The 24280-nt window shown below is 46.9% G+C and overlaps 1 protein-coding gene across 1 annotated transcript in view; it reads left to right on the top strand.

Moving 5' to 3' along the window:
- Window positions 1–741: 741 nt before the first annotated feature.
- LOC144892331 (uncharacterized) overlaps window positions 742–24280 on the top strand; it is a 37862-nt gene continuing 14323 nt past the window's right edge. The window contains exons 1-2 of the mRNA XM_078778326.1: window positions 742–798; window positions 4721–4915. Of these exons, the coding sequence (XP_078634452.1) occupies window positions 4732–4915 (184 nt within the window). The 5' untranslated portion in view covers window positions 742–798; window positions 4721–4731. The remainder of the gene's footprint in view (window positions 799–4720; window positions 4916–24280) is intronic.

Raw genomic sequence — 24280 nt, 5'->3', positions numbered from 1 at the left:
ATAATTATCATTTGAAAAATTCCACAGGAGGAGCCACTCATATCCTGAAAAATTAGTGCCAATCGGAGAAACAGTTGCAGAGGAATTTCTGTTTTTTTCACACTGATCAGATCCAAGCGTTGTACTTGTTGAATTATGACGTCATAATTAAGGCAACGATGACATCATCATCAACATATCTTATTCCCCATGGGAGTACTTGACAATGAGCCATGTTTCCATTTTTTTCCATTGAGCGGTTTGGGAGATGGAGGTGTGACGTTTTTCCAAAATGGCGTCCGTGCCACGTAACCTATGACGTCATAATTATGAATAAAAAATAGTTACAGGCGAGGCGCTCATATGGTAATATTTCGTGTCAATCGGACCAACGGTTGTCGAGAAAATGAATTTTTAAAATCCAAACATGGCACATGTACGCACATAACTAAAGGCTTAACCCCGCTCTTCGCTTCGCGAGCAAAGGGAAACAACAACAACAACCTTTCAGTGACGTCGCATCTGAAAATACCACCGGGGGTGTATATTCTGGTTTGGCTTGTCAAACCTTCTCTTTCCTCCTTTTCTTTCAGCGATGGATATTTTTGTGTGAAATACATTTTAACAACATTAAATACTGGAAACAATGAGCTCGTAATAGACGCTGTTGGGGGTGAGATAATGATAGAGCGGGACTCGACGGAAGTATCATTTATGAGTATTATGGTAAAGAAGAAGAAGATCCGTGCGTGGCTGTGGTAGTGCGGTTCCCAAGAAACGAGCAGCGAAAGAAACATTTTATACAAAGCGAGTTGTGAGGTGAGGAAATGTTGTGGAGATTTGGGGTTTTAAACACATTCGTGAGTTGCGCTAAAGATACCGTTCTGATAGATTTTAACATGTTTCTTCACTCGATATCAGCGATCGAGAAGGCTAATCTCGTGACTTGGTCCGCGATGTCCATGTTTTCGAACCACCACGTGACCATTGGTGGCTTCAGTCATTTAGAGGTCTCATGTAACACTAATGTGGGCGAAAGGAAGATGTTTGAGAAACATGAGCTGAAGATGAGTATGGAGAAGACTGAGGTCACGTGGGTTGGGCAGCAGAGACAAAAAAATGAACATCAGGTTAGAGGGGAAGGAGATCAGAGAGGGAAATAGGTTTGATTATCTGGGGGACAGTGACCAGGGGATGGTGGTGGTGGTGGTGGTGGTGCGTGTGCAGCCTGTGGCTCCTTGGCTGTGAAGGAGCTGGGGCTCCCACGTCGATCGGAAGAATGGACGCGACAAAAAGCTGGAATTCATCCGAGTTGCTTTAATCAAACCAAACACTCAGGCACTCTGAAAAGCCCGTTTATCGGGCAGCAATATATATACATATTATCCCGGAGCGTTTGCTCAGGAAAGGCGAGAGGGGGCGTGGCCCAGCGTCCTGGCTGCGGCCTGGCAAGTTGAGGGCGAGCCTGCCTGGGCGTCCCGACCGAGGCCTGGCAAGTTGAGCGCGGGCCTGCCCGGGCGTCCTGGACGAGCCCGGCATGGTGATCGCTCCGCGTCCTTGATAGGTGCAAGGCGATTGTGAAAACCCAGCAGTAGCCGCTACAGCTGCATCATTTTCTGGGGTGTGGGTGTGCCGCTGATACAATGCCCCCGTTACCATTCACTTGGAACTCATTTTGCCGACGTCGGAAGCATGGGTGCAAAGGATGATCCAGGTGGGTGTGAACGTGTTTATGAGGGTAGAGGGAGTAAGGACAGACAGAAAGATGTCAATGAGTTTGAAAGGGAAAGTTCTGATGCCGTGTGTCATGCCAGCCGACCTTCATGTTCTGGAAATGGTGGCACTGGCAGAGGGACAACAACAGAGGCTGCATATGAACCACCACCACCACCGCTAACGTGTGAGTTGTTGGGGAGTGGAGAGAGTTGGCTGAGAACAGAACAGAGTGAAGTGGAGGTGTATCGTGGTCAAGGTAGGGCAGAACCTTGGAGCCATTGGACCTCACACCTTATAACGGGAAGAGGAGGAGGAGGAGAATAACTATTCTTCCTTTTTCCTGAGCAGAAATTCCAGAGCAGATTTGGAAGAGGGTCAGAGAGTGGTATTCAGGATTGCAAAGCAGATAGCGAAAGAGAGGTGTGATGTGATGGGTGTGAGTTGCTTGAAGGATGAAGTGGGACAAATCGTTGTCGACCCAGATGGAATTAAAGGAAGATGGAAAAGATATATGGAAATGCTGTTGAATGTACAGAGTATGAATGGGATGGCAACATAGAGAGTAATCCAGTTTTACGACCGGCAGAGAAGATAACTGAGAAGGAAGTTGAGGAAGCGATAAAAGCAATGAAGAGTAGAAAAGTGGGAGGGCTGACAGGAGTTGTGGGAGATATGTTGAAGGCAGCAGGAAGTTGGGGGTGTGAAGAGAATGGCAGAGATCTGTAATCTGGTGGTGAAAGAAGGCCGCATTCCAGTGGATTGGGAACTGAGTACCCTCGTCCCTCCATACAAGGGGAAAGGTGACCCTCTGGAGTGTGGCTCGTACCGAGCGATAAAGTTATTGGAGCATGGAATGAAGGTATTGGAAAGGGTGTTGGAGAGGAGGATAAGGAAGAAGGTGAAGATCGACAAAATGCAGTTTGGATTTATGCCAGGAAGAGGAACGACAGACGCGCTCTTTATTGTCAGGGAGTTGCAGGAGAAGTACATGGAGAAGAGGAAGAAGTTGTTTCTTGGCTTTGTTGATCTGGAGAAAGCATTCGATAGGGTTCCACGTGAAGTATTGACATGGGCATTGAGGAAGTTAGAAGTGGAGGAATGGTTGATCAGAGTTGTGATGGCAATATACAAAAGAGCGCGCACAGCTGTAAGGACGAAGGACGGGAACAGTGGTGAGTTTGAGGTGAAGGTGGGAGTGCATCAGCGGTCGGTACTAAGTCCACTACTATTTGTAGCTGTGATGGAGGTGCTGGCTCAGACCGTAAAGGAGGGTTTACCGTGGGAGTTGTTGTATGCAGATGATCTGGTGTTGATTGCGGAAAGTATGGATGGACTGAAGGAAAAGATGAACAAGTGGAATGAATGTATGGAGACAAAAGGTCTGAAGGTGAATATAGGAAAGACGAAGGTGATGGCAAGTGGTAAAGCATGTGGTGAGGTGGAAAGAACTGGGAAGTGGCCCTGTGCTGTGTGCAGCAAGGGTGTCGGAGTGAACTCCATTCAATGTACAATGTGCGCTGAGTGGGTTCATCAAAAATGTAGTGGTCTAAGAGGGTCATTAACCAGTGTGGCAGCTACATTCAAATAGAAGGTGTGCACAGAGGGAGCTGCAGATGGAGGAAATGTTGAGTTGGATCTTGGAGACGGCGTGAAGCTGGAAGGTGTGAATACATTTTGCTTCCTCGGAGACATGCTGAATGGAGAAGGTGGATCAGACTCGGCAACGGTTGCTAGAGTGAGATGTGCATGGAAGAAGTTTCGGGAACTGAGTGGCATGCTGATGATGAGGGGAGGGTCGCTGAAGCTGGAGGGAAAGGTGTATGCTGTATGTGTGAGAAAGTGTTATGATTTATGGGAGCGAGACATGGGTCATGAATGTGGAGCAGCAACGAAGGCTGGAAAGGGTGGAAATGCGAATGGTTCGGTGGATGTGCGGAGTATCGTGTCGTTGAGAGAGAGGAAGACAAATGATGAATTGTGAAAGATGATGGGAATAGAGCCTGTGATTGATGCTGTGAAGAGGAACAGGTTGAGATGGTTTGGTCATGTGTTGAGGAAGGATGAAAGTGACTGGTTGAGAAGAGTGATGGAAATGAATGTATAAGGAAGTAGAGGACGGGGAAGACCGAGAAAGACTTGGCTAAAGATGGTGGAAGAAGAAATGCGGGCAAGGGGGTTAACAAGGAGAGATGCAGAAAATAGGGAAAAATGGAGAAGATTGTCATGGGGACCGCAAGGCTAACCCCCGCTCTAGCAGGGAAAATGGCCTTAAAATGCATGTTGTTGTTGTTGTTGTTGTGTCCTGAGCAAATTTAATGCATTTAATAAATATTTATATGCAGTTTATACATTAAATTTCCAAAGAAACTTAACTTTCCCACAGTTCAAAATATCTAACTTTACAAATGGTCTTCCTTTAAATCTTTAATACAGGTGAGTCAGTCCTACTTCCCAGTGTGATGAACATGAACTGAATTCCCATGGACATGTTCCAGAGGAATGTTGTTGTTCCATCCGATTTTCTTTTAAGTGGTTTCTTATTTATCACCTGAAAGTTATTGATGTGGGGAAACTGTCTGCATATCAGCACACCTGTGGCATGGATTACATCTGAGCACAAATACTCCTTCATACACATCCCCTGTGCTTGTGTGTAAGGCCTTCTCAACATTGAATGTCTTCATCCTAAAATTGCTGAAAGGCTCAGATTTTATATCAACATCTAAACTTTTGATTGTTTCATATGTGGCCAAATCAACATTCACATCAACATGTAAAACAATTAGAGTACTTTAAAGGTGGTTCATTAACATAAGAATCTGCACCATGTACACTTTATTTTGGGTGTGTCACATGGTGTGTGTTTGTGTTTGGTGAATGTTGCCGTGTTGGAACTGCTGCAACTGATTTTGGGAGAGGATAACGTCAAGTACAGAGGTACTTCACATGTCGTACTTTATCAGATCAAGGTACTCAGAGTGGAGCAAACATCAGGAAGAGTGGTATGTTTGTTGCCCCTCTCAAGGTTCACCGACCATGTACGCTCAAGTTGGCTGTTGGAAGGATTCCTATCGTGTGCAGCTCAGATCGGAACAGCCGGCTGTGCTTGGGCGTGGAATGAAGGTTGAGAATCTGGAAGGATTTCCTGAGATTGTGCAGATAAAAATAGAGGATGTGAACTCCTTTGGCATAGAAGAGGAGCAAGGCGACCAGCTGAATGGTGAGTTGTGTGATCGACATGACTTCTGATGGGATCTGTGTTTGGTTATTGCCAAGTTTTTTATACATGATCGAGGCTCATGGAAGAGATGGAACAGAAAGGAAGGGAATGAAATGGAGAGGAGAAAACAACAATAGCAGAGTCAATGTGAGAGTGAAATGAAGGGAAGGGAAGGAAGAAAGGAGGAGGACACATTCCGGTGAACAAGCTGCAAACAATTTGAATGAAACACAAGAAGGAGAAGGGGAAAGTGTAGATGAAACAGAAAAGTAACAAACCAAACAACAACCAATGAACAAATGAAAAGAGATGAGGGAAAGGGGGGAAATGACAATGACCTGGAAAAAGGGAGTGCTTTGGAATGGAGTAATTTGTGGTGGAAAACATGATGGTTGGATCCGGGGATGATGTGAGATTGTGAGGAGCAGCTGTCTTGAAGACCTGGAGGGAAGAAAGAGATTGAAGAAAATGTGGAACATGTTTCCACAGGTGAATGAGAGTGCAGTTCCACAGGTGAAAAAGAGGAATGAATGAGTTGACGTGAGTAGTGAATCTAGATTTTGAGAGTTTCACCAGAAGGTGTTTGTGGTGAAAAATCAAGTCCACATAAACTGCAGAGATCATGAGCTTTATTCCGATGGAACTCCACACCATCTATTAAAAGAGTAATAATCTATAAGCCAGCGTTCATCAATGCATTATATAAAGCCAGTCATATGTAAGGCACCTCATCTTTCTTACGAACTTGAAGCCAGACAAATGCAGACAATCCCTCTCCCGACAACTCAGCCCCTTTTATAAGCTGTCACCGGTTGAAGCGGGAACTGCAACAGTTATCAACCATAATTTCATCACATTCATCCTCCTGTTAAAGTCCCAGCAAGCCCGCATGATTATAAAGTATTTATACGGTATCAAAGTCACAAAACACCCCCCCCCCCACCCCCTCACCATCCGAAGCGTTGCGGCCTGCGACATTCTCGCCCAGCTCGAGTACGGTAGCGTGCGGTCCCGGGCTCAGAGACCGCTGAACAGGGTGACTCCCGTCTCGTCAAATCAGATCCCAATGACGGCTCGGGAATCGCGGACCCATCGGTTAGCAAGGGATCCGAAGATGGTAAATTGGTCACCGAGTCCGAAAGTGTAGGTGCCGGTGTCATGAGCGGTGCAGGTTGTATGAGTGGGTCGGGCGAGTTCGGCTCTGCCACATTTCCTTCACATGGCCCAGCGCAGAGTAAAGTCCGAATCGCGTGTAAAGCCTCGGGCAATACCTGAGGCCATTGATGAATTCCCAATGATGGCGTCCGCAACTCCACAGCCTTCCAGACTACTCCATTAAATCACGCTACTTGGCTGTTCACTTGCGGATTATATGGAGTAGTTTGGCTGGTGGCGATTCCCTGCTCAACAAGAAAGGACTTTACCTCCTGAGACATAAAGGCGGCACCCAGATCCGAGTGAATAAAGGCCGGATACCGGAACAATAGAGACAGCTGATGGAGACACCGAATTACCGTTGCAGCCGACATGTCCAGACACGGGAATGCAAAAGGGAATCGAGAGTATTCGTCCACAACCGTCAACATATAGCGAAGTGACTCAGATGACGGTAAAGGCCCCTTGAAATCAATGCCTTGTCTCTCCCAAGGTCGGCCGGCTTGAATCAGAGTTCCCGGCGATGGCTTATCAAACCGAGGCTTTAGCTCAGCGCACACCGGGCATGCCTGACATAATCGTCTAACGTCATCCACCGAGAATGGCAGATTATGGCAGCGAACAAAATGGGCAAGTCGCGTTACCCCCGGATGACACAATGATTTGTGAATGACCCGCAGATCATCGGAGGGCATGCCCGCACAAACCGGTCTAGACAAAGCGTCAGCGGCCACATTTTTGCATCCTGGCCGATAGACTATATCCTGGCAATAATCAGCCAGTTCCACCCTCCATCTCGATATTTTCTCATTCTTAATGCGTTGTGTGTGCCGATGGTCATACATGAATGCGATAAACTGCTGATCGGTCATGAGATCAAACTTTTTGCCCAGAAGCAAATGGCGCCACCATCTGACTGATTCCACGATCACGTACTCCTCCTTATCAATGGCGGAGTGTCTGCGTTCACTCGGGGACAAAGTGCGCGAAAAACGTGCCGCTGGTCGACCCCCACCCCCCACACCCCCTCCCCCCCGGGCGAGGGTCGCTGCAATCGCACAATCCAAGGCGTCTGGCTCGACCAGGAATGGTATTGTGTCGTCGATGGAAGTCACGCAGCGACTTCCCACGACCCCCGTTCAAGTTCAACATTCAACAAGTTCAATTCAACAACATTCAACAAGTTCAATGATCGAGTTCAACAGGCAGTACAACGCGAGTCCTTATCTTTCTCTCTCCTCTGCGAGTCCTTTGGGTTCTCCAGCGCTAGTCCTGCCGAGTGCTTTGTGCATCGGGTTATATAGGTACGCCCCGCGAACCTTCTGGAACGACCCCCGCGATATTTTCCTTCAGATGTTGAAACCTGTCTTTGGCAGCCATCATCAAAGGAAAGACTTTACAATCAGCCAAAGGCCTTATTTTCTCTGAGTAACCTTGTACCCACCGGTTATAATGAGCAAATAGCCCTAAGGCACGCCTTAGGGACGCCCAATCACAGGGAACCGCCATCTCGAGCAAAGGCTGTAGGCGCTCGGCGTCATGCTATATCTCGCCCCCGGTCACTGTGTACCCAAGGAGGTCTATTGTCTTAGTAGCATAGTGACACTTATCCTCATTGAAGGTCAGATTGTACTGTCACGCCACTGCCAAGAATCGTTTCAAATTAGCATCGTGATCCTCCTGGGTATGTCCGCAAACGGTCACGTTATCCACGTACACGAAAATGTCTTTTAATTGCTCTCTAGCCACAATATCATCGATTGCACGTTGAAAGCAATCCACTCCTTTCGTTACCCCCAAACGGTATGCCACGGAATTGATATAGCTGTTGTCCGGACTGGAGCCCTGTATATGGCCTGTCCGTATAGGTATCTGATGATACACACTTTTCAAGTCCAGAGTACTGAAGACGCGTTACTTCGCCACCTCCCTCACTAAATCGTCCATTTTTGGTAAGGGATACGTGTCTCACTGCGTGAATTGATTGATTGTCTGGGAATTATCGATGACCAAGCACTTTCGGTGGTTGTCCGTGTGCACTACGAGCACCTGTGCTCTCCATGGAGACCTACCCGGCTCTATAATACCCTCCTGTAACAATCGCTTAGTCTTATCCTCAATGTACTGGGTGCCGGCACGAGTATACCGTCGGGACTTTACAGTTTGTGGTTTACAATCGGTTGTCAGACTAGGGAACAGAGCCAGTGGTTCGATGGCCATTTCGGCCAGACCGCACACCAAAAGTGTATTCTCCCCATGACCAAATTGCATTTCTAACCGCCCATGTCTATGCAGACAATCGTGTCCAAGCAGCACGTCCGCACATAGATCAGGCATTATCGTGAGTTTTACGTCGGGATACGACACACCGATGACAACCAGATTAAGTGTACACAAGCCCTTCGTGTGGATCCACAGCCCCGAAGATGCCAGGTAGATTCGCCTTGTGACTTGTCCCACGGTCCATCCATGGCGTTGCACCAGAGCTTGACTGACGAAGCTTGTACTACTTCCGGTATCCACCAGCGCATCAGCCGGCTTCCACTCCACTAGCACCGGTAGCACAGCGCTTTGCAGACCGCGATATTCCCGGGTCCCCGGAGCGCGAAAAGCGTGATGTGTTGGTTCCTGCGAGGGCCGCGCGCCGTGTCTTAGCCGCACGGCAAACCTTCGCAAAGTGACCTTTCCAGCCATAATTATGACAAAAAGCATATTTGGTGGGGCACAAAGCCCGTGCGTGCCTTTTATTGCCACAGAAATAGAATTTTGCATTCTCTGAAGAAGAAGAAGGGGGCGGCGACAGCGCTCAAACTCTCCTCGTCCACAGCCGGCAGTGTTGGCAGCTGATCCTGGTGCTGCGGCGGAGCCGGTGATAGATCGCTCAGCCGTGAGAGCTGGCTCCGAGCCGGCTCCGTGCAAACCTCGGCCACAGCCCCCGCGGTTACGTAGGGGCGGCCATACGCCTACGCATGAGTATGGGCCAGCTGCAAGACGCGCGCCTGCTCGAACGCTTCCTGAAGCGACATCGCAGTTTTCTCAAGCAATCTCAACCTTATGGCCGGCGAAGTGATGCCTGCCACAAATGTGTCACACATTAGATCATCAGTCGACTCCGCGACCTTTCCCTGTTCCATCAGGCAATCCTTGCCGAGTTGTCTCAACTTCTGTAGGTATTGTTTGAGACTCTCTGATGGATCCTGTCGTCGAGTCGCAAGCATGTGGCGACCATACATGGCGCTTCTTGGTTTTACGTAGATGTCTTTCAGGGCAGTTACGGCGGTCTCATATGAGTCACAATGAGAGATGTAATCATAGACAATGTCACTCTCATGGCCGGTCAGTACTGAGAGCTTTTGCGGCTCGGTGAGATCCGGCACGAAAGAGATGTAGTTCTGGGGAGAACATTACCAATGTCCCCATTGGCTGGCGGCATTCGTTGCCTGAGGATCCCCACAGAACGTCTCGAGTTGAAGGAGCTGGTCCATGGTCCTCAAGTGAAGGACTCGGATCGGAATAAAATATGGTGAAAATCAAGTCCACATAAACTCCAGAGATCGTGAGCTTTATTCTGATCGACTCCACACCATCTATTAAAAGAGTGATAATCTATAAACCAGCGTTCATCAATGCATTATATAAAGCCAGTCACATGTAAGGCACATTATCTTTCTTACCAACGTGAAGCCAGACAAATGCAGACAATCCCTCTCCCGACAACTCAGCTCCTTTTATAAGCTGTCACCGGTTGAAGCGGGAACTGCAACAGTTATCAACCATAATTTCTTCACAGTGTTTGCTGGTGGACGTTTGAATTTAAACAATTTGTTGAGTGTGCCGGCATTATCTTGACTATGCTTTGTGAAAGACAACGTGGGATCATAAATGTCCATTGAACTCATGCTAGCAGATGAGACTTTCAGTTTAATATTCATCCGATGGATGGCACATTGATGAATTTACGACATGCGGAAAACCAGAATGGCAGTTTATGTGTGGCCCGAGATTTGAACTCGGACTAGATAGCTCAAAGATATACTTGTAAGGTGTCTTTGCATTCCAGTCCTTCAATACAATTAATCATCGACAAATGATTTTTCCAAACCACTCCTGAGCGTTTCTCCAGTTCCTGAGTCTTTTGCTCCTTTCCACTCCCTTTAACATATTGTTGCGGTTTTGAGTTTTGTACATTAAAGGTTAAATTTCCCCCTCATAGTTAGTCACACAACAACACGTAGCCTCGCGGTGGTTCAGTTATTTCATAGTTTGTGTGAGAATAGACCTCTTCCTGTGTTAGTTTTGCGTTGAGTAGAATAATGAGAGTAGGTCCTTTTCATACTTCCATTGCCTTATGCCGCCTTACGCCTCCTTGTGCTGCCTTTGGCTTTTTGGCGCGAATTAGCACGAGGCAGGCCTGGCAGGTCGGGTCGGGACCGAATGAGGACGGCGAAGAAGCTGACGGTAAGCGCAAGCCGCCAATCAGGGCTCACAGGGAGTGGCTGCGGCAATGCGTCACAGGGCGTGGTTGGAACGTTCGGGGGGGGGGGGGGGGGGGCTCAGGGCATGTCCATATAACCTGTTGCACAAAGCCCCCACGAGAGTAAGTGAAGTTCGGAGCGCAGTAGGACAGTTGAGTGCGGTGAGTTCGGTGAGTTACGAGCTCTTGGAGAGGCGCGTATTGATGAGAGTTACGAGATCGGAGAAAGACGCGCATGAACCCAGTATAAGCGCTCTTATTAAAGTGACGCTCAGTTGAGCTTGAGGCTGAGCCTCTATTGCATTGGGTTATGTGAGTGATAGCGCGCTGGTAACTCAACGCGTTGTGGAAAGCCGCCGAGAGACGCGTACATTCCTTCCCACCTTCCTGCCTCATCTGCTGCCTTTTGTTCGAGAGACACGCTGCTAGGATCCTTTCCACCACCTGCTGGCCATCTTTGCGGGACGTGCTGGGATCGTGGAGAGCACGCCCGGCCGCCGTTCCTGGACGACTAAGGCAGCGCGTGGACACCATTCTTCCTGCAATTCCCCTGTGTGAGTGTGATCGGGCCTGTGTCTGGGTTGTTAGAAGACTGATTAAGTTCTGCTCTGTGTCTGCTTTCTACCAAATTGTACATACTTGTGTAAATAATAATTAAATTGTGTTATTCCTTTTATTCGACCGTCTTGTGTTTTCCATCATTGACTAAGCGTGGTACAAGTAAAACCACTCTAATCGGGGTCCAATACTAGAAACTGCATGGACCATGTGGTATGCAATCCGCTCGGTGTACTCAAATTACACGTGGCTCGTGCGAGGCTTGGTTCCCCGCTTCCGTGGCGGCGCAGGTATTTAGGTACGTGCGAGACTTGGTCCCGAAACCCTACCTTGTGTTTGCCCGGAAGAGGCGTCTCAAGTCTCGGTTATGCCGGCCCAGAAAGAACAAGGGGCTTAATCCCCCCCTTGGTAAGGGTAGGAAGGGCGGCAGAAAACCGTAACAATTTGGTCACATGTTTTGGCTTAATCATTGTTAATCTGTTAACCTGCCACCCTCTGTCATTTAGTTTTCCATGAGGGTTGACATTCAAGACAAAAAAAAACAACTCTTGAAAAGTTGGATCGCAATTGTATGTGATTTGACAATAAAAGCAGCTTGGGGAGAAAAGCTTCTCTATTCCGCCTTATCTACATTTTCCTTGCCATCTCTATTTTTTCGGTTGTGATTTTGGGTGGTGGTGAAATTCCCGCTGAGGTTGTGGTCAGGTAAGAAGCAGTTTGTACAGAACGTAATGCTTTGATATTGTCGGAGCAATTCAATCTTTTATTCAACTCAAAACAAGACAATAAAATAGAAGATCATTCATCACATCGCACGTGCGGAGAGATTGTCTTGGAATCGCATAAAGCCAACCTCTGAAGAGGTGGAAAACCTTTCACCTTTTATACAGAACCTGAGATTACCTGAGGTATCAGCGCAGGACAACTTATCACCACCCCCTTTGTGGGTTAAATTGTCCCATCTGTTGACCTAGATTATCATCACAATGTCTTTACATTCCAAAGAGAACGTGTGGATGATGGAGTCAATTACCCAACAATGGTCTCTTTGACCCTCGGAGGATGTATTGTTCATGCAGATAAGATGAATATAATATGCAGATTAGGCCCCAATCTGTTTTCCACATCATTGGTAATGTCAGACACTGACGCCAGTGTCGTTAGACATTTCATCTGTACATACACATGTTTAATATGTCACAATATTCAATTCATCATGTCTGTAACAGGACCCGAATAAACCCACCACAGAGAAGACTTTGCCAAAACATCATGCTGAAATATCAAAGCACAATAACATACATGTACTCAATCAGTTCCTTTCATTCATCTATCCATATATATAAAAGAAAGTGTTTGTTTGTTTGTTTGTTTGTTTGTCTGCGCAAGCTAATCTCCTGAACGGTGAAAGATAGGAGGAAACCTCTAATACAAAAAATGTCGGGACGGGCCCTGGGAAGGTTTTAGGCTAGGTGGCGAGACCGGTCGAGGCCCACCTCGACCGGGCCAGGCCCATTTCACAATTAAAAGCTGAGCTGAATTATAGTAGTCAATCTTCTACGGCCGCGAGTAAAAGCTGAATTACGGCAGTAAATTCATTCAAAAAGAACCCGGGCAACGACGGGTGCTTTCGGCTAGTATTACATAATCACAAAACAAAAGATAACATCAAATGGTTTATCATTGCTTTGGTTCTTAATTAAGGAACCATGACAAGAGGTTGTTACACTTTGTTGGAGTTACACTTTTCCCTGTCATGAGAAATGAATTTGAACAACGAAATTCAGTTGGGATGCCGGCGATGATTCAAATCGGAAAACATTGTAGAACTAGAACGCCACTCAGTAGAGCGCATACTCCCGCCGTGGGTTTAGTTGGAATAATACGTTTTGTTTAACATCCCCTCTCCCAAAACAATAAATGAAAAAGAAAGTAGACCCTAACTGTCAGAGAATTAATTTTGATATATCTCGGAATTAGAGGAGAAAAACAACATTTAAGAATAAGAATAAAAGCTTTAATGCAGTAAAACAGAAAAAATCTTTCCCAAAGAAATTTCCCAAAAAAATTCCTGGATCCGGAATAATATCCTGAGCTTCACCAAAAACTAATCAATTCTTCCTTATCCCAAGGGCAATCATCCCACCAACTTTCATCCAAATCCGTTCAGAACTTTTCCAGATATCTTGTTCACGAACATACGAACACACACAGACGGACGGACACGATCGAATGCGTTACTCCCTGGCGGGAGTAATAAACCTGAAAATCGCAGAGCCAGAACCAGAATTATTTATTTGGCCTGGGAAGCACATGCGAGGTTTCTTCTTCAGCCTCTCTCAACCCTGGGTGAATATGCGATCTTTTTTTTTAAAGTTGGAATTTTGCCAAATCTGTTTTATTCGTTTGTTAATACTAGGGCATGCCCGTACTATATCTATATCTAAAATTATATCCCCCCCCCCTCTATTTACATGAAATGGTTTGGTCCAAAGCGAACGGCTTGCGAGTACGGTGACAATCCCCCCCCTCTATTTACATGAAATGGTTTGGTCCAAAGCGAACGGCTTGCGGAGTTTGGTAAAGAAATCGCCATAGCATGCACAAACGCGCAGGAAAGTGAAAGAATTGCAAATTAGTTTTAATTAGTTTTAAAACATCGTTTAACGCCAACATAGCGGCAACATAGTTTGCCAACGTGAAATAAATGAATACGCTCTCAAATGTGCCGTCCGAGGCAGAGTCTGTTCGCCACGTTCGGCACACGTGATAGCTCGCTGCTCTCTGATTGGTTGAATCGTTTTTTGGACATAGCTCGGTAACTACTTCTCCGATTAATATGAAACCTTGAAAAGGCACATCCTCGGGTCCCCAGCAATATACCTGGCAAGTTTCAAGTATATCGGACCCGTGGTTGTCGAGAAACAGCGGTCACAGACATACAGACATACATACATACATACACACAGAGATTACTGGAATTATAGATAGATACCTCAGCCATTGACAAATCTGGAACTAAGTCTTTTTAAGTTCATCAAATACTGACACCGCGAATGACATTCGCTGAGCTAAATGTTGATATCTCTTCTGAGGTAAAAAAATAATAACAATAAAAAACAGTTTTAAAGCATTATACGTATCAAACGATACATTTTATGAAACGGGGAAACCGAAGACACACTTTGGTGGTTTTAAAATGACAGAATATGTCTTTATTAGAAATTTAAAAAATGAACATTGAAAACGACGCTGCTAAAGAAAATACACCGCTCTAACGCATAACCACGAGTTTAAACTACATTTACAACAAATATGAAAACTATTTTCATATCACAATGTTAAATATACAATATATAGAAGATAATGTTAAAAAAAAATGAGCCCTATCTTCCAATGGTAAAAAAATCCTTCAAAAAATTTCCTGGATCGGGAATAATATCCTGAGCTTCACCAAAAACTCATCAATTCTTCCTTATCCCAAGGGCAATCATCCCACCAACTTTCATCCAAATCCGTTCAGAACTTTTCCAGATATCTTGTTCACAAAAACTCGAACACACACACACACACACACACACACACACACACACACACACACACGAGTGAATGCCTTACTCCCTGGCAGGAGTAACTAGAACGGCATTCAGTAGAGAGCAAACCTCCGCCTGGTTGGCCATACCACTCAATGGTGAAGAATCACGAGAAAAATTCTACCAGCTGGATCCGGATATGGATCTTCACCAAAATTGAATCAATCCTTCCTTGTCACACACACAACCTGTCCAATAAGTTTCGTCCAAATCCATCCATAAATTTTTGAGATATCCTGCTAGTATCGTTTTTGACCATCTCCCATTGGTGAAGAACCACTTTAAAAATTATAGTATCCGAATCCGGATCTTCACCAAAATGTAATAATTCGTCCCTGTCACAAACACTACATCTCTGCCAAATTTCGTCCGAATCCGTCCACAACTTTTTGAGATATTTTGTTCATAAACGAACAGGCAAACAAACAGACGGGTGAACACATAACCTCCATCCACCTTTGATGGCGGAGGTAATCATTATTCTGCTTATAATTTCTCCAACAATATCACAATGCTCTGACACGACATTATTCCTGTGGGGAAAGTTTTTATTTTCTCTCTCCAAGTAAGACATCAAACCAGTGTGTACCCCGGTTTAGAATAGGTACACCGTATCCCTGCGTGTCGAAAGAGGCAACTAAAAGGGTTGGCGTCAGGAAGGGCATCCGGCCATAAAAACATTGCCTCAAAAAGAGAACCATGACAATTACAACTACATATGGGCAGGGTACAGCCCGAAGTACCCTGTGGGGGACCCCACTCCCTCTCGTCAAAACTCAAGGTGGGGAACCCGATCGAAGCAAGGGTGGAAATCACTCCATTTATGACGACGAAACGTCTGATGTCCGACGTGGAGATCGGTTTCTGAGGTTTGGGACATGGAATGTAGGGACAATGACAGGGAGATCAGGAGAAGTGGTGGAAGTATTGGTCAGAAGAAGAGTGGACATATGTTGTGTGCAAGAGACGAGATGGAAGGGAAGTGGTGTGAGAATGGTGAAGGGTAGGCAGGGACAGAAATACAAGTTTGTGTGGCAAGGGTGCCCGGAAGGCGTGAATGGTGTTGGTGTCCTGTTTTCTGAGGAGTTTGTAGACAGTGTGGTGAGTGTGACTAGAGTGAGTGAAAGGTTGATGATGATGAAAATGATGATTGGAAAGCTCTTTGTGAACGTCATCTCTGGATATGCTCCGCAGGTTGGTCGGAGCGATGAAGAGAAGGACAGGTTCTGGTGTGCGATAGAGAAGCTGATGGAAAACGTGAAAGATGAGGAAGTTGTTGTGGTAGGAGGAGACCGAAATGGACATGTGGGAAGGAGTATGGACGGTTTTGAGGGAGTTCATGGGGGTTACGGATATGGTGTGAGAAATGGAGAAGGTGAAAGGATTTTGGAGTTTGCTGATGGAGCTGATTTGTTGATTTGTAATACTCGGTTCCAGAAAGAGGATAATAAGCTTGTTATATACACTAGGGCATGCCCGTACGTGCGTGCCCGTACGTGCGTGCCCGTACATGCTTGCCCGTACGTGCTTGCCCGTACGTGCGTGCAAAAGGAAAAAAGTTTTGAAACCACGTGCCAGAATTACGATTATTCGCAATTTAGTTTTAATGGCCAATTATTCAATTATCGCAAACGTATTTTGTCTTTTCGCAAGGACAAACAAAGAAAAGAGAAGAGAACAACAACAACAATAACAACAACAACCAAAAAAACCCCCACTTCCAACCCCCAGTTCCAAAGGCCACACCGTTTTGACACCTGAAAACAAAAAAAAAGTTGTGCACTTTGATTGATAAATTATTTTCTGCACAATTTTTCTTCAATAACTAAATAAAAATAAAAATAAAAATTGTTTACATGTACACACCTTTATCTCGTTAGCACCTCTTCATAAACAACATTGCTGAGGAAACGGCGCTGCTTCTTTGTTTCCTCGTCCAAGGAAAGAATGCGGAGGCTGCTGGAGCTGCCAACCCTACTGGCCGCCACGTAGAACTGACCATGGCTGAAGAAGTCTCTTGTGCAGAAGACCCCAACACGGTGTAGCGACTGCCCTTGGGATTTATTCACAGTCATGGCAAAGCAGGGTCGTACCGGAAACTGTCGACGCCGCAGAGTGAACGGGAACATGTTGTCAGATGGATTCAAGGTTATGCGTGGAATGAGCAATGTGCGTCCAGAATTGACACCCATCACATATTTTGCAACCAACAGATTTGGAAGGATCTGATGGATGACGTACCTTGAGCCATTGCAGTGCCCGCTTTGCTGGTCAAAATTTCGTAGCAGCATGATTACCATACCCACCTTGAGAGTGATCCGATGTGGAGGCATACCAGATGGACAGAGGGTGTTCAGGAACTCAGGCGGATACAAATGATCACCCTCAGATTCGGCTGTATCTACGCTACAGCAAACATGTGCCTCCCCTGGAAATATGGTTGTCATGTAGTCATTTACCTGATCGACTTCGGAATTGGTCGGACATAGTATAACACGCTCACATAGCCACTTGGGGTTGGTAATGTTGGTGTGCAAGTCTTCGTACACCCAAGTGACAATATCCTGGAGTTTTTCACCTGGAAGAATGAGCGGTTCCCTGAGCTCAATAGCAAATTCACCCACTTCTGGATTGACAGGAATCTTCCCTTCGCCCAGATCCAACAGGAATTTTGCAAAATCAGATTCGCCCTGTTGTTCTCCAGTACCCTGCATGATCCTCATGTTTACTGTGAGACGAAGTACCTGCACTTTTCTCCACAGGTATGAGCTCTTGAAGCACCTTCCAACTATGTCAATACGGCTACCGTGTGGCACAACGGTAAGGATCTGCCTCCAGTCACCACTGAAAACCATTGTGATGCCGCCAAATGGTTCCTCTGAGGCCCGAAGCCACTGGAATGTTCGATCTGCTGCCTCCAATGCGCGACGATCCATCATTGAAACCTCATCCACCACCATTATATCCGTCATTCGTATGAGTGCTGCAGTGGTGTCATTTTCACTGATGTTGCAAGTGGACTCATCAGTGAGAATGAGAGGACACTTGGTCCTACTATGGAAGGTGGCCCCTTTAGGCAGCAGAGTAGCTGCAATACCACTTGCAGCAGTCGCAAGAGCCACTTTGCCCTTTGCTCGCACTTTGTTGAGTATATGAGACAATGTGAATGTTTTCCCAGTCCCACCACTTGCATCAACTGCGATCATCCAGCCATGACCGTGTTCCACACTCCTCATCACTGTATCGACAACAACGCGCTGCTCGTCATTAAGAAGGCACTCTGTTTGAGCGATGTGAGCCTCAAGTTCTCCTATATTGTGCCCTGTTTCGTGCTCGATGATGCGGGGAATGCGAGACTGGATATGAACTGGTTCAGGCTCAGGAAGGCCAAAGGTCTTACTAAGCGAAAAGCCGTGCCTCTCAATTTGGTCCCTCAGCTCCAGTAGCACTTCACTCACAATGCGTCCATTTGGCTCGTTCACACCTGCTGCACGCATGAAGTCCTCGCACAGCACATATTTGTGCCTTTCCCAGAACTGCAAGTGGTTGCCTCTGAGGACGAATATGAGCATGTTGGCAAATACTTCGCGGACTGCAGGGCCAAATGCGATATTTGCAGCCTCTTCCATAACAGAATCCACCTCCTGGTCATTGTCAACGATGCCATACGCAATGCAGGCTGCCAGATAGGTCTACATGACCCTATCACCAACACGACGGAGATCCTGAAAGCATGTGGGGCCAGGCACGCGGTACAGTAGCATGCGGAGATAGTACAACTCGGCATTATGTGAGTTGACGGAAATGATGGGGAGCCGCCCAACCGTATCAGCCTTACGGTTATCCTGGAAACTCAGCCTTCTCTTCCACAATTTAAACCTTTTCCTAAAGTAGGTGAAGTGTTGGAACACATCTGGATATAGAACATGACGCATGTGTGGATGGAGATTCATGGCTTCGAAAAAGGCGGTGAGCGTTGTCGCAGGGGGTCCTGACTCCGCCACGTTCTGTACGGCACCTTCGCCATTGAACGTGATCACCTGCTCATCCTGTAGATGGAGTGCCAGCATCTCGACTGGCGGGTACTTGCTTTGAATGGGGAAATCGTATATGCGCCAGTATCCCTCAGATGCGGTGATGTATCGCCCTAGTTCGTATCGTGTCACTTCATCATGTCGTAATGCCTCTCGCATCCTCTCATGTGGCTCTAGTCTGACCAGGCACTGGTCCGGCCCCTTTTCAAGGTATTTGTACAGGTACTTCACACTGGTGACAGCACATACGATCTCAATGTTGATGTGAGCTTCGTACCTGAGGACAATATATGGATTGTAAGGCACAACCCATGCATTGTTAACTAATACGTTAGCACCACCTCGTATAGTCTTCATGATGGGATCACCAGGTGCTGCTTCTGCACGTCTTCTGTACAGGGGATAGGAGTCATCAGAGAAGCTTGTCGTTTCTCATAGGACTTTGGGATAGTCCTTTGTGCACTTCCGGTCTGCCATGCAAGGGCTCGCGATGTTCCATTCCCCACATGGGCCATGAATCATGTGTGATGTCACGATACGGTGTAGTTCCGGATTTGAGCGTTTGTCAGGAATCTCAGCAGAGACCACACGATCGACATCTGCTGGTGTTCTGGGCTTGTCGTGAGGTACCATGGTCAGGAGCATGTGTATATGGGGAAGGTGACGCTTTTGCGTTTCCTTCACCATCACATAAGCGTCCACATGGCCCAAGATGTCATGCTTGAGGAGGTCTGCGAGGAGTGCTTCCACCTTCATATGAAACACCCGGGCGATGATATCAGGTCTTTCGTTGGCTGACTGACCCTCAAAAAGCGATTCTTTAATTTCTGGCCACTTTGGGTTGCAGGTGAATGTTAGAAAAAAGTCAGGTTTTCCCTTGACTCGGACCAAAGCCATTGCATCCTGAAACTCTTTGGCATACCAACGTGGCGACCCATAAATTGATGGCGGCAGAATGGTGAGGCGTCCAGGTAGCACCTCAGCATCATTGTTCAACGCATCAACGATGATCTTATACTTTTCTGCCTTAATTGACTTCTGATTGCAGCGAATCCAATTGAGACGGTGTGACTCAATTTTTGCCATCATGTCGCATACGTACTGCTGTGTCAACTTTCCACCACGAAGCAGTAGATTGAAGTGATGAGTAGGATCACGTACTTGGAGATGGTAGCGGTAGAAAGATGTTGGCGTTATCCCTGCCAACTCAGTGTGGTACCCCTGGGAGCCGCAGGGTAGCAGAAGTATGTATGATAGTGGGTCATACGCTGGATGCATGGCGTCTATTGTCTGTAAACCTCCTCCTCTGAGGTGAACACCGACTGCCAGCCTTCCAAACTGCTCTGTTGTCGTTGCCCCTGGAGCAATGACAGCCACATCGCTGTCTGGTGAGGGAAAGTTGACGGTACCATGATGAAGGTCTCGGCGCCGCGTGCGACCTGTTAACACAATTTTCAGTTCATTGGCGCTATCATTATGAACCACATACTCAATGGCTGATTTGAATTGCTGGACCTATGGGTTGCACTCATGAATGGCCTGTTGTGCTCTTAGCAAAAACTGCTCATTCAGGCTACTGTTCGAGGTGTGGGCACGACGATAATCCAGCTCATGGACTGGATCGTGAAAGTAGATCTGGGCAAAGCATGGGGTACAACCCAGATCGGCAAGAGGAGCACCAATGTAATGGTAAACCTTGCCTTGTATGCGCACTCCAGGATTAAAGCCAGGCATACCTATCTCTCGGACACCGATACTTGCCATTGCCAGCGCGTTGTTGTACTGTTTCACATGCTTCACAAAGTCCTGGTTAAGGAAAAGGTTTTTAATAGCATCTGGAGGCTGTGATGGAATTGAGCCGGGTTTTGGATTCGTAGGATCATGCTTAAGGTCGACCTTACCGTAGTTGCAGCAAAATCCTCTCCTCTCCTCGTTCCACACAAAAGCATCACAATGTGAGCATTTAGGGCATTGAAATATTGAGGTCCTGCTCAACGCGTGCCTGTACTCAACGTGAAGTTCCTCTCGGAAAAAATCGTTGTTATCGTATCGAGCAAGGTTGCGATTCTCACGGTGAGCCTGCTCTAGTCTCGCACGGTGCACGTCCTGATGGCGCAGGGCATCCCTCACTTGCCGGTCTTCTCGCTGGTGAGGGATTTCTTCTGCACGACGCCTTGCCTCGCGTTCAGTGTTGTCTGCCAAGCGTGCAGCTCGTTCTTCATCCGTTTCAGCTGCACGACGCCTTGCCTCGCGTTCAGTGGTGTCTGCCAAGCGTGCAGCTCGATCTTCATCTGTTTCAGCTGCATGACGCCTTGCCTCGCGTTCAGTGGTGTCTGCCAAGCGTGCAGCTCGATCTTCATCCGTTTCAGCTGCACGACGTCTTGTCACATGCGTAGCGTCGCGTGCCAAGCGTGCAGCTCGATCTTCATCCGACTCAGCAGCACGACGTATTGTCACACGCGTAGCGTCGCGTGTCAAGCGAGCAGATCGTTCTTCATCTGACTCAGTAGCACGACGTCTTGTCACGCGCGTAGCGTTGCGTGTCAAGCGAGCAGATCGTGATACATCAGATTCCATTGCGCGTGCAAGATGCGCAGCTTCGTTCCTTCGCTCTCGTAAACGACGACTGGATTGGGGCATTGTGTTTATCTATGCGCAAGATAAATGATAGGAACACAGAAATTCGTCACTTTCCGTAAGTCCGGAAGTTAAGAACTCATCCGGAAGTTTGCATATCGCAGTTACGATTATTCGCAATTTAGTTTTAATGGCCAATCGCAAACGTATTTTATCTTTTCGCAAGGGAAAACAATTTAGTTGTAATGGCCAATTATTCAATTATCGCAAACGTATTTTATCTTTTCGCAAGGGAAAACAAAGAAAAGAGAAGAGAACAACAACCACAACAACAACAACAAAAAAAATTTTTTTTTTGACACCACGTGTCAGAAACGACCACAGAATACGGAGCAAGAAAATATAGGCGAATGTGAGAGACCATAACTTGGGAAGCACAAATTCTCAATATTAAATTATTAACCTATCATCTTTAATAGAACTATAATAGACCAATTAAACTAACGGTTGTTTTTATTTTCTTGTTTTTGGCAAAGTTAACATCCAGAGAGGCTGTGTATAGGCCAATCCCACCCCCCCCCTCTATTTACATGAAATGGTTTGGTCCATTGGCAAAGCCAAAGCGAACGGCTTGCGAGTACGGTGACCATACCTTGGGAACCACTTGTCCGATTAATTTCAAACCTTGAAAAGGCACATCCTCGGGTCCCCAGCAATATACCTGGCAAGTTTCAAGTATATCGGACCGGTAGTTGTCGAGAAACAGCGGTCGCATACAGACAGACACACACACACACACACAGAGAGATTGCTGGAATTATATAGAGATGTCAGGTGGGTCGACGACAACAGTTGACTGCCTGATGGTGCGTTGGCGAGATAGGGGGCACCTCCGGGACACAAAAGTGATCCTGGGGGAGGAGGCTGTTTCACAGCACCACTTGATCGTCTGCGACTTAAGGGTGAAAGGTGCGAGGAGAGCTCGGCGGTGAAGTACCAACCGAGAATAAAGGTGTGGAGGTTGAAAGAGGTGACAGTGAGGGAGGCATTAAAAGAGAGGCTGAGTGTGGTGGAGGATGATGTGGTTGAGCTTGAAAGTGGTTGGATGTCAATGAAAGATAGTCTTTTGGGAGCTGTTGGTGAGGTATGTGGATGGACAAAAGGGCCACCGAGGTATTTGGAAACATGGTGGTGGGATGATGAAGTTGGAAAGAAGATTGACGAGAAGAAGAAGAAGTTCAAGGAGTGGCAGAAGGCGAAAGGTATGGGGGCAGAAAAGGCAGAGCATGAAAGTTATAAGGCAGCCAAGAAGGCTGCAAAGAAAGAGGGAGCAAAGGCACAGGAGGCATGTAGGAAAATGTTCGGAGAACGCTTGGATTTGGAAGAGGATCAGAGAGCGGTATTCAGGTTTGGAAAGCAGATAGCGAAAGAGAGGTGTGATGTGATGGGGGTGTGTTGCTTGAAGGATGAAGTGGGACAAATCGTTGTGGACCCAGATGGAATTAAAGGAAGATGGAAGAGATATATGGAAATACTGTTGAATGCAGAGAATGAATGGGATGGCAACATGGAGAGTAACCCAGTTTTAGGACCGGCAGAGAAGATAACTGAGAAGGAAGTTGAGGAAGCGATAAAAGCAATGAAGAGTGGAAAAGCGGGAGGGCCGACGGGAGTTGTGGGAGATATGTTGAAGGCAGCGGGCAATTGGGGTGTGAAGAGAATGACAGCGATCTGCAATCTGGTGGTGAAAGAAGGCCGCATTCAAATGGATTGGGAACTGAGTACCCTCGTCCCTCTATACAAGGGGAAAGGTGACCCTCTGGACTGTGGCTCGTATCGAGCGATACAGTTATTGGAGCATGGAATGAAGGTATTGCAAAGGGTGTTGGAGAGGAGGATAAGGAAGAAAGTGAAGATTGACGAAATGCAGTTTGGATTTATGCCAGGAAGAGGAACGACAGACGTGCTTTTTATTGTGAGGCAGTTGCAGGAGAAGTACATGGAGAAGAGGAAGAAGTTGTTTCTTGGGTTTGCTGATCTGGAGAAAGCATTCGATCGGGTTCCACGTGAAATGATGACATGGGCATTGAGGAAGTTAGGAGTGGAGGAATGGTTGATCAGAGTAGTGATGGCAATGTACAAAAGAGCGTGCACAGCTGTACGGACGAAGGACGGGAAAAGTGGTGAGTTTGAGGTGAAGGTCGGAGTGCATCAGGGGTTGGTACTAAGTCCACTACTATTTGTAGCTGTGATGATGGTGCTGGCTCGGAACGTAATGGACGGTTTACCGTGGGAGTTGTTGTATGCAGATGATCTGGTGTTGATTGCAGAAAGTATGGATGGACTGAAGGAGAAGATGAACAAGATGAACAAGAACTGACGACGGAGGATGCCGACTGGGCATCCTCCGTCGTGCGAAGTCCTTCCTCGGCACACCTGAGCTCCTCACCACTTACAAGGCTTTCATCCGCAGCTCAATGGAATACTGTTCTCCCCTATGGGCTGGTGCTCCTGCCTCACACCTGGCTCGGCTTCACGCTGTTGAATCCAAAGCTTTCAAAATCATTGGAATCTCCCGCGATGAAGCTATCTCTGAGGGCCTTTCACTCACTCACCGCAGGCAGGTAGGTGGTCTTTCTGTCTTCTACCGACTCCTCTCCGGCCTTGCTCCCCCAGCTCTCTCTGTGCTCTGTCCCCCAAGTATTCCTACAGGTCGCACAAGATCTGCCAGCAACCCTCTGTTGGTTAAACTGCCGAAATCTCGGCTCTCTGCTCACCTTCACTCTTTCATTCCTCTTTTCTCCCGCCTGTGGAACAAACTCCCACACTCCCTTCAATCCCTCTCCTCCCTCCAGGTCTTTAAAACAGCTGTTCACCACCATCTCTTATCTTCCCCCATCCATAACCTTGATCTTTTCTACCCCCACTAATTCACCCCAGATCCACCTTGTTTGAAATTCCAACTTATTTCCTG

The sequence above is a fragment of the Myxine glutinosa genome, chromosome 5 (genome assembly GCF_964187855.1).
Source record: "Myxine glutinosa chromosome 5, kmMyxGlut1.1, whole genome shotgun sequence".
In the NCBI taxonomy this organism is placed as follows: Eukaryota; Metazoa; Chordata; class Myxini; order Myxiniformes; family Myxinidae; genus Myxine; species Myxine glutinosa.
The sequence above is the reverse complement of the archived record's forward strand: the minus strand, read 5'-3'. Positions and strand labels throughout refer to the sequence as shown.